This window comes from Mustela nigripes, chromosome 6, assembly GCF_022355385.1.
Source record: "Mustela nigripes isolate SB6536 chromosome 6, MUSNIG.SB6536, whole genome shotgun sequence".
In the NCBI taxonomy this organism is placed as follows: domain Eukaryota; kingdom Metazoa; phylum Chordata; class Mammalia; order Carnivora; family Mustelidae; genus Mustela; species Mustela nigripes.
This window is the reverse complement of record NC_081562.1, coordinates 102240610-102251520: the sequence shown is the minus strand read 5'-3', so window position 1 is coordinate 102251520 and position 10911 is coordinate 102240610. Positions and strand designations below refer to the sequence as shown.

Below are 10911 nucleotides of genomic sequence, written 5' to 3'. Positions count from 1 at the left end.
TTATCGTCATTTGCTTCCGAGCCTCGGGAGAGGGTGGCATTTTGCTTTTCCGCCCCGCATCCTCCGGAACTCCCTGCACCAGCGAGAGGACGGCGTCTCTAGGTTGCTGGCAACCGGTGAGAATGGGGGAAGGGAACGGACATTTCCGCCGTAGCGGCTCGCTCAATCGATTGTCCCACTGAAGGGGCGTAGGACGAGGGGGTGAGGGCGGCGACTTTGTCCCGGCGCCTCTCGGATGCTGCCGCGGCTCCGGCCGCCGCTCCCGCCGGGTACTGCAAAGGCGACCTGCCGCATTCCGACTGGGGCTCTCCTCCGACTCAGCACCGCCCCTGCGCCAAGCCGGCGGGCCAGGTAGGGGGCTCCCCCGTCCGGGGCTGCAGAAGCGCGGGCAGGGGCGCGGGGTGGGGGAAGCAGAGGGTGTGGGGATGCTGCCCGGCACCTGGAACTCCCCTGGCGTCTCTCGGCGCTTTCCCGATCTTTAGTTTAACGAAGTTGTAAACAGATCGGTTGTCGGGCATTGGGGAAAGTGGGATGGAAGAGCCCAAACTTGGATTTCCGGGTGTCTGCGTGTGTCTGTCTGTGTGTATGTACTAACCCTAGCAAAAGTCCAGTGCTTTCTAAAAAAGCTAGAGGTCTGTGCTCTTCGGTGTCTGTAGCTCCGTCCCATCTGAATGCTTCTGATTTTCTACCCCCGTATCACTTTCTATTTCTCTGCAGCGTCCATCGATCGCCCTGGTGGGAGCTTAGAAGGCGGCAGGCGAAGAGGGGTAGGAGGGGGGAGAGCCAAGGAGAAGCAGAGGGGGTGGCAGGCGAGGGGATCTGCTGAGCTGGCTCTGCACCCGGTCCTAGGAGGGCTCACGGAAGGGAGGGGAGGACAGGGTGACCCCCGAAGTGATGGCCCGGTCCGCTAGAACGGCACTGCGCTAAGGCATCTCGGAGCAGGAAGATACACCAATCCTCCCCCCACCCCACTCTCGGCAAAAAGCTACACCCAGGGCCGCAGGCGAGGGGGATTCCAAACTGAGTAAAAGGCAGGGTGGAGGGGAAGGTAAGGAGAAGTGAAGTCACAGATCTCTCCACCTGCTGGCTTTGAAGCCCTTCCCCCTGAGCGTGGGGAAGCTGCGCACTCCGGTGGGGGGGGCGCTTGGGTCCCCCCCACCTCTCCTTTCCCACGGCTTCCCACCCCCGGCCTTCTCCTGGTCTCTCACCCCTGCGCCCTGCTTCCACAATGACGGTGATGTCTGGAGAGAACGTGGACGAGGCTTCGGCCGCCCCGGGCCACCCCCAGGATGGCAGCTACCCCCGGCCGGCGGAGCACGACGACCATGAGTGCTGCGAGCGCGTGGTGATCAACATCTCCGGGCTGCGCTTCGAAACGCAACTCAAGACCCTAGCGCAGTTTCCCAACACGCTGCTGGGCAACCCTAAGAAACGCATGCGCTACTTCGACCCCCTGAGGAACGAGTACTTCTTCGACCGCAACCGGCCCAGCTTCGACGCCATCCTTTACTACTACCAGTCCGGGGGTCGCCTGCGGAGGCCGGTCAACGTGCCCCTGGACATGTTCTCTGAGGAGATCAAATTTTACGAGCTGGGCGAGGAGGCCATGGAGAAGTTCCGGGAGGACGAGGGCTTCATCAAGGAAGAGGAGCGCCCCCTGCCCGAAAAGGAATACCAGCGCCAGGTGTGGCTGCTCTTCGAGTACCCTGAGAGCTCAGGGCCCGCCAGGGTCATCGCCATCGTCTCGGTCATGGTCATCCTCATCTCCATTGTCATCTTTTGCCTGGAGACTCTACCGGAGCTGAAGGATGACAAGGACTTCACAGGCACCGTGCACCGCATCGATAACACCACGGTTATCTACAATTCCAACATCTTCACGGACCCCTTCTTCATCGTGGAAACCCTGTGCATCATCTGGTTCTCCTTTGAGCTGGTGGTGCGCTTCTTTGCCTGCCCCAGCAAGACAGACTTCTTCAAAAACATCATGAACTTCATCGACATTGTGGCCATCATCCCCTATTTCATCACCCTAGGCACCGAGATAGCCGAGCAGGAGGGAAACCAGAAGGGCGAGCAGGCCACTTCGCTGGCCATCCTCAGGGTCATCCGGTTGGTAAGGGTTTTTAGAATCTTCAAACTCTCCCGCCACTCTAAGGGCCTCCAGATCCTGGGCCAGACCCTCAAAGCTAGTATGAGAGAGCTAGGGCTGCTCATCTTTTTCCTCTTCATTGGGGTAATCCTGTTTTCTAGTGCAGTGTACTTTGCCGAGGCGGAAGAAGCTGAGTCGCACTTCTCCAGTATCCCCGATGCTTTCTGGTGGGCGGTGGTGTCCATGACCACTGTAGGATACGGTGACATGTACCCTGTGACAATTGGAGGCAAGATCGTGGGCTCCTTGTGTGCCATCGCTGGTGTGCTGACAATTGCCCTGCCCGTACCTGTCATTGTGTCCAATTTCAACTATTTCTACCACCGAGAAACTGAGGGGGAAGAGCAGGCTCAGTTGCTCCACGTTAGTTCCCCTAATTTAGCCTCTGACAGTGACCTCAGTCGGCGCAGTTCCTCCACTATCAGCAAATCTGAGTACATGGAGATCGAAGAGGATATGAATAATAGCATAGCCCATTATAGACAGGCCAATATCAGAACTGGCAATTGTACCACAGCTAACCAAAACTGCGTTAATAAGAGCAAGCTACTGACCGATGTTTAAAAAGCCAAGCAAGCAAACAAACAAAAGCCCCACTTAGTAGCTTGAAAGACTTAAAAACAAAACAAAACAAAAACCAAACAACAAAAACCCTAGTGACTGACATCACTGTTTGTAGATACTTTACTAATTAGTCTCTGAATGCTCTATTTAACTGTCAATGCATTGTTGCATTGCGGATTTGGGGGGATGACGAACCAGAAGCTTTCAAGATACAAGAAAAGAGAAGCTATTTTCATTTTATTTAAAAAATGGGAAAAGAAGGTGTATTTTCTAAAACTGGTTTAAAACAATTCAGTCCATGAGCTAGTCTAGGTAAACTAAGATTCATATGCTTCCCCATACTGAGACTTTTTTAATCCTTTGGCTTCTTTAATTTTTTTCTTTTAACTAGAAACCAGATGATCATTTAGAAATATAAAATTTCAGTTTGCATGGGACTCCATTATAAAACTTTTGCAAACTGCACAGCACATTTAAGACAGTGCATCTGATGTATTATATGTAACATGATATACCAGCCAAAATGGGCAATGAACAAATGTTTTTTTTTTATTTTGACCAACCTAACTGTATATGACAAGGTGAAAACACACACACACACACACACACACACACACACACACACGAAAAATTACTGAAGACTTGTTCATAAAGCACCTTATAAATCTGATACTGGTCCTGGTCTTTAGGGATATTCCCTCTGCCTCATTCCCCTTCTAATACAAACTCTTCTCTAAGAAAAAAATAACTGAATTACATTAATTGATTCGTCTGCAGTGCTGCTAAGTTCCTCAACTGCAGGTGAGCCAAACACAGGTCTTTTCTCACCAGTCCTGCACTCTGAACCCTGGCCTCCAGAACTGGATGTAAAACCTTAGCCTCCTTATTGCAAGAGAGCACAAACAGAACTAAATGTAAGCATGTTTGAATCTGATCATATTTATTTTATAATCGCATGCCAAGAACGTTAACTCAGACAATAAGGGATAAGCTTACGTTGGTATCAACTCTTCTAAAAATACATCCTTTTATCATTTGCATTCACCGAAAGTGCACTCCTTCATTTATTCACTATTTTATTAGTAAATAAAGTACTGTATTTAAGTGCATATGTTAGTCAGATGGGAACAATAACTTTTTGGAGCTCAAAGCATGTTCTCTTATTCAGCATTATGGCCTATTTGATTAAGGTGTACCTTGAATTAATTAATGCATGATTTCAGTAAAAAAAAAAAATTAAATCATAAAAATTACAAGTTTGTGGGATGAAGACCCAAAAGAAATAATGGGGGGTGGGGGGTGGGGGGCACTCAGTTGATTTTCCTGCCTTTGCTCAGGGAAATGTCAGGTTTCTGTGCAGTTGTAGGCAGAGAGAGGACCAATATGCCCATCCCTTAAAGGGAAGCTATGTGGAAAACTAAATAAGTCATCAAGGTATGTATAGCAACACCTAAGAACAAGTATTCTTTCTAGCTGAAAATAAACACAAGCAAAACAAACAAACAAAAAAGGTGCAATACTGCATGTTTTTTGGTGCATTCTTAGGATGTAAATGAACATGTTTATCTCTTGTATGCATCCAAAGCAGAGCTGATTTCTTTTTGCAGTCATGATTTGAAGTCTGTAGAGACTTCAGCCCTCCCCTTGAGGCTCCCTGAAGAAACTCAACCAATTGATTTAATAGTTGCTTAGTGCCTTTATCCTGTACCCACAGTGAACTGCAGAAAGTGCCTCCATTATTACAGCTGAGATGTTATGTAACAAAAGGGAGGAAGGGTTGAGGCACAGATATTTTGCTTTTGCTTTTTCCACCCTCCCTGTCTCACTTCACCACTGTGAGAAGACCACACCATCTGAAACCTGGGAGAGGAGAGATCCAGGAGGGTGCTGTCTCTCTGGCCATCCGCTGGACTTGGTCCCTTTGGCAGCCTGATCTGGGATGTAAACTGGGACCCGAGACCCGTCTTCGAACTGGACATGAACTGGGAACTTGTTTTTTCCCTCTTCTCCACCAGAAGCCAATATTCAGTTTTGGGGAATTTGTTTTCTGTCAAGGGCTGCTCTGGACTTGCAAGGCTTCCTCAGGTCCAGCGTAGTGTTCCATGCAAAGCTCCTTATTTCTCCTCTGTTAGCAAGAGCACTCTGCAAATCTCTGATTGATCTTTTCAGACATCAGTGTGGATGTGGGAACACTGAATTCATAATAACTTTTCCTGGGCCTTCCCTCCTGGCCCACTCCTTTTAGATATTTTCTATGATGCTCCTATGATCTTTCCGCCTGGCAGTCATTTCACAGGGTGAGCATCTAACTTCTGCTGCCCCAGGCACTCAGCCCAGAGAATGGTGGGGACCCTGAGTCTGGCTGAAAGAGAGTCACATAACATAGGCCTCTGGGGCCCAGCAGCTGTCCACCAATGGAGAGGCACTCACAGCCTTTTTAAGGACACCAAGGTGGGGAATCTTCATTCTGCACTTAGCATGTGGCTGCCTGCTGCTGCCCACCTTACATTCCTGCCCTGCTTCTTCTGGAAATCTTCCCTGTTACTTCCAGCCCTTCCCCCACCTTATCCTAGAACTAGCAGTGAGGCAATAAACCAAGAAGCTAGAGTAACACCCAGGCTGGCTGACTCAGTTGAAAGAAAGAACATGGATATTTTGTTTTCCCATGCGGCTTTTGTGAATCTGTAAGACTGATGTAACATCATGGAAGACAAGGGGCCAAGGATTGCACAGCATCTGACCACAGGGCATTAAACTCTCCCCTGTGACGTTTCCTTCTCTTTTGAACCTTTACTCATCCTGGCTATTCCTCTCCTACCTGCTTAAAAGTCTCCAGTTGGGAAAAAAAAAGTCAACCTCCCCCAAATTTCTGGGGATATCTTGATCTTTTAATTAGACTTTAAGGTCTAGGACACACAGAACTTGAAACGCTGCACTATGTCAACAGCAATAATCCACTCAGTACTATGGGATGGATGGGTCAGAGGATGAGAAAAATGGGACCAAGACTGATGAGACTGGCTTTGGCTACCTGGTATACCTCTCATAGTTTTGCTGGACTGGGGTTCTTCTGCATGTGTTACAGGAAAAAGCGCTGCATGCATGAGCCTTTCAGCCTGGGATCTGGGATGAGTTGTTATGAAGTTGGGTGGTAGGGGGGAAATGAATGCTGCTTATCCATCTGTAGCTCATTACAACCAAGTCAGTAGGAATGGAGTACAGGGATTATTTGTGTAGCATAGGCATGCAAAGTTTGACAAAGCTCTTACCCCTTGCACTGTAATGTGCTGAAATGTTTTTGTAGACCTGAAGGTGCACTTAACAAAACTGCCTACTAAGGAATGACTATCTTTTGGTTTACTTACTTCATTTTATTTTAGTGGGCTTTTTACCTTTGAATCCCCATCCTCGGTCTTGAGCTTTCATGGCTCATGTCCTGAATACTTGTTTTCTCCAGAAGGAGAGACTTCTGACATGCTAATAGCCATAGCTCAGCTCTTCCAGTGTTTCAAGGCCCTAGTTCAATAGGGTGGCGAGTGGAAGGGTTGGGTCCCACCACGGCTGTTAGCCATCCCTGCGTCTCTGAAGTGGTTAACTCACCTCAAGTGATCTGAATTTGAGAGACCAAAGACATTAATTCCCTCTGTCCTCAGATTTAGAGAAGTCAGGTTGTAGCCAGGAAAGCTTTTTGTTTTTGCATCTCTCCTTCCCCATCTGTGCACAGCCCTCCCTTGCTCCCCCCTTGAGAACTGAGTACTGATTATCGGTTAAAGGTTCATTTGGAGTGTGTTAGTGAGTTAGCCTAGCAAAATCAAATGAACCAATGGCATATTCTTCTGGAATATGGCTGATGGATAGTCGTTTCTCCAAAATGAAATTGTACATCAGGTTTAGATTCCACTGTGGTGGAAACAAAGCACAGGTTTTATCATAATCTTGACTCACTTGAGAATCAAAAAACAAAGAGGCAAACACATAAATGGTAAGTGAGCAGATTTCTTTAACTAGAAATTTGATTTAGTCCGTAAAGGACCTTCTTTATGTTGTATCGAGTTACAGGTTTTTCAAATTGGTTAACAACTGAAGAGTCAGTAAAAACAGTTTCTTAACCCTCCTATTTAGAATAGGAGACCTCAAAACACATGCTTTTTAACAATTTTACAATTAAATTCCTTGTTTGGTAGATTGCCTTGAACAAAAAGGAGAAAGAGTACATCAGCCGAAGGCAGTTCCCCATTTTCTTCCAGGGAGAACTCATTCCTGGGAGAGGTGAGAATTGGTGGGTGGTAACCATCCGTAGTATAGAATTGTTAGAAAGAATATAAACTGCCAAACAGCCATTTTACTTTTCTGTTTTGTTAAGAAAAGATGGAATCTTTTGATGTTTTTGTTCATTTCAAGAAGACAAGTAAAGAAATGAAAATTTTTAAACCAGACACAACCCAAGCTGAATTGCAATCTCTCATCCACTGTGTGGTGTCTTAATATTCGTATTTATATTATGGAATTTCAGGGTATATGCAAACATGTTTAGCATGACTCAGGTAAACCTCAGAAGAATGTACCTTACTTAACGTTTTTATAAAGAAGTGGGCAGGAGCTGAGTTGTTAACCAAAACTGTTGCATTACCTTGGGTCACTGTGCGAACTCATTCAGGGTATAGGTGTAAATCTCAAAAGTCTTGGGATCCAAGGCCAGTCTCTTTGCTCAGGCAAATTGACCATGGGCTTTCTTGGGAAGTCCAATGTGTACATAAGGGGTGAGGCCCTGTTGACCTCAGGACCATTAGCTTTAAGGAGATTAGCCCTAGTCCCAGTGATTTTTATGTAGGAGCTAACTAGGAGTTTACTTTTTATGACATGAGACTTCACAAAGTATAGAAGAGTTTTGTACCATAATCAGAGAAGAAGAAGAAATGGTGTGAGGAAAGAAAAGAAAAAAAACACAAAAGATCCCCTGCAAAATATTCCAGGTCAAAATTGTCTCCTCTCCAAAACCTGCAGAAACACCTTTCTTCTCTTCAGTGCACTGTCTGGGAGCTGTTTAGGCAGCAGCCATAAGCCAAGAGCACGGACTCTATATGACATACCTCCAGCATTAAAGATACGGTATTACCAAGGTTAAAAACTAAAAATTGAGTAGTATTAATTTAAAGTGCACCATCAGGACAACAAACCATTGAAGCTGAAAAAAGCACTACTTTATTTCTTGAGTTTGCCAGTTGCTTACACCTTGAGTTAAGGATGTGTCTCATTTTCACCTGCTGTGCATTTCCCCTGCCCTGTTTAATATGTCAGGTAGAGGACATTGAATGTTATGAATTGAGAACCTAACTGAAGCGCATAGTTTTCATCTATGCAATTTTACTTGCTTCTGTCACTTTACGATCTGTTCATATTTGGCATCAATTAAAGATAATTTTTAAGGATCTTATCAAGGACTATGTTGACTGGTTATTTGTCTCTTGTTTAACTGGTCTTTAGGGTGGTTTTTCCTGTGGGATATCTTTTTTTTTTTTTTTTTTTTTTTTTTTTGGATATCTTTAAAAAACATCATGAATCTGAGATAAAATCATGAAGCAACCTGGTTTTCTGTGAAACTCATGTAGTATATTTCCTGTGCAAGGAAATGCATTGGGGTTGAATCTTGATAATAAATTCACACTTTGGTCTCAGGTAGGATCCCCAGGAGGGACCTTTGGAGTTTAGCCTATGAAAGCAGTGGAAAAAAAAAAAAAGAAAAGAAAAGAAAAAAAAATGAGGCCCCAGGGAGTAAAGTAATTGATTATATTCGATTCAATTGTTTTTTATTTGAAATTATATTTTTCATTCACAGATTAAGCCTCTTAGAAAGGATTGTGTGCATGCCTGTGCGTGTGTGTGTGTGTGTGTGTGTGTGTATAACAGTGCTGTGATCTGGCATCAACTAACTTGATAGTTACAATACAGTGTTAGAAGCGATTTTGATGTGAAAAAACAAAGCGATTGTTAGTTGTTGTTTACATAGACTTTCCCCACATAGTTCAGTGTGTGGTTAACATTTCTTTTTTCCCTTTTTTTTTTTTTTTGAGTGACTTGTTGGTGCATTTCCTTTTGATTCTTCCTGATATTTAGAGGTTCTCTTTTCTTCACTTTGAATATCTTATTTCATACAAGCTTCCTTATGTCAAACCAAACAAGGTTACATGCTTTATGACAGGTGTCTGTTATATGTGTAGGGTGAGGTAGAATTGCATTGTATTGTGATGGGTTCAAATTGTAAGATTTGGAGATGAATCTTACTTTTGCTATAGAAGTCGCTACTGAGAGTAGATCATGAGGTGAGGTAGGTTTCCCATGACTTTTTTTGTTGTGGTCAGAAAACAGGCCAGGCTGATCTCTGACAGAGAAGGTGATAGAGAACTAGAACCACAATAGCGGTGTGGGCAAAGGAGCCAGGATTTTGACAACCCTGAGTGTGTTTCTCAAAGCTCAGCTTTGGAATGGTCTTCTTGAAGACAGAAAGATTCAGGTACCTGCACCAGTAGGGCTATAATGGAAGCTTTGCTATATACAGAATTTCAAAAAGAAGGCAAGTGAGTCAAAACAAACTGAGGGTTGCTTGGGGGGGAGAGGAGTTGGGGGAGGGGGGGTGGGGTTATGGACATTGGGGAGGGTATGTGCTATGGTGAGTGCTGTGAAGTGTGTAAACCTGGTGATTCACAGACCTGTACCCTGGGGGATAAAAATATATGTTAATAAAAAATTAAAAATTAAAAAAAAAAAGAAGGCGAGTAAGTTTTAAGGGAGGCCCATCAGAGGACTCAAAAAGAGAGAGCTGGTGCGATTTGATCCCAGTCACTCTGTCACTGGATAGGGAAACTGGCTGCTACTTCATGCAGTTAGTCTAGATTGGTAGAGCCCACCAGGCTAGACTGTGGAGGAAACGTTAACCATGAGGCTGAACAGGGTGTCCATTGAAAGTCCTATGCAGATAAGGCAGCATGGTCACTCTGACTGACTGGAAAGCAGCCCTTTAAACAGGCTTCAAAACACGTCATTGAAAACATCCTACATTAATTAACTGAATTTAATATACCATCAGTTTTAAGATACACTGTTTTGACATATTTGTAAGAGAGAATATGGACAGTTATGATGTGCCACTGTATTGATTCATCCCAATTGTAGAGATGCAAAAATGTAAAAAAAAAAAAAAAAAGGTATCTTAGAATTGATGAACCACCATGATTCAAATATATGTCCCCTTTTATTTCCTGATGTGGTAATAGCTTTGAATTCTAAACCCATGAAATTTGGCAGTTCCTTCAAACCTGAACCATCTCTAGAGCATTTAGGTCTTCTCTGCAGTATCTTTTAATCCCACGGTGTTTCTGCTCAGCCCTGCCCTTAACTTTGGCTTTGTGTAGATGCATATCTGAGCCCCCATCTTCATGTCAGTTAGCATCCAGAGATCATTCACCCAATGAAGAACTTAGATCTTATCATGTCTGGAAGGTTTACTGTTTCTGTTCCTCCTTCTCTTGCCCCTTAATAGATTTCTGTAATCAGACAGTCGAAACCTCCTGTAGCCCTTAGCTTTTGTCAAGTTGAAGGCAACCTGACACCTTCATTCCCAGGATGGTGTGAATAGCAACACCTCTAGTTCATTTAGCTCTCTGCAGTTTTCAAATCACTTCCACATTAATTATATTGCTTTATTTCACTTGGCGAATTAGGTATGGCTGATATTGCTACCCTTGTCTCATAGGCCAAGGGATCTGCCTCAGGTCTCTGGGTGGAAGGAGCAATCTTGGGTTCATTGGTAATTCCATGGCCCATGGCTGGCACATGATAGGGACTCTAGTGTTTATTGAGCTGATGGAATGCTGAAAGGGTAATGCCACATGCTAAAGAGAAACCAGTGGGCTTTGTTTAGAGCTGCAGGCCCCTTGAGTCTTTAAATTGCTCATTTCTAAAATGGAAACATAGGGCTGCCTGGGTGGCTCAGTTGTTAAGTGTCTGCCTTCCGATCAGGTCATGATCTGGGGTCCTGAGATCGAGTCCTGCATTGAGCCCTGCATGGGGCTCCCTGCTCAGAAGGGAACCTGCTTTTCCCTCTCTAGCTCCCCCTGCTTGTGTTCCCTCTCTCACTCTCTCTCTCTGTCATAAGTAAATAAAATCTAAAAAAAAGAAAGAAAAAAAGGAAACATAAT

The 10911-nt window shown here is 44.8% G+C and overlaps 1 protein-coding gene across 1 annotated transcript; it reads left to right on the top strand.

The window, feature by feature from the left end:
* The first annotated feature begins 259 nt into the window (after positions 1-259).
* On the top strand, positions 260-8150 carry KCNA1 (potassium voltage-gated channel subfamily A member 1). The gene is made up of 2 exons (XM_059403766.1): positions 260-351; positions 718-8150. The coding sequence occupies exon 2, from the start codon at positions 1229-1231 to the stop codon at positions 2714-2716; it is 1488 nt and encodes a 495-aa protein (XP_059259749.1). The 5' UTR covers positions 260-351; positions 718-1228; the 3' UTR covers positions 2717-8150.
* Positions 8151-10911: the final 2761 nt, after the last annotated feature.

What these genes read in the sequence shown, in the direction of transcription:
- KCNA1 (XM_059403766.1), top strand. Translation starts at nt 1,229, where the DNA reads ATGACGGTGATGTCTGGAGAGAACGTGGACGAGGCTTCGGCCGCCCCG.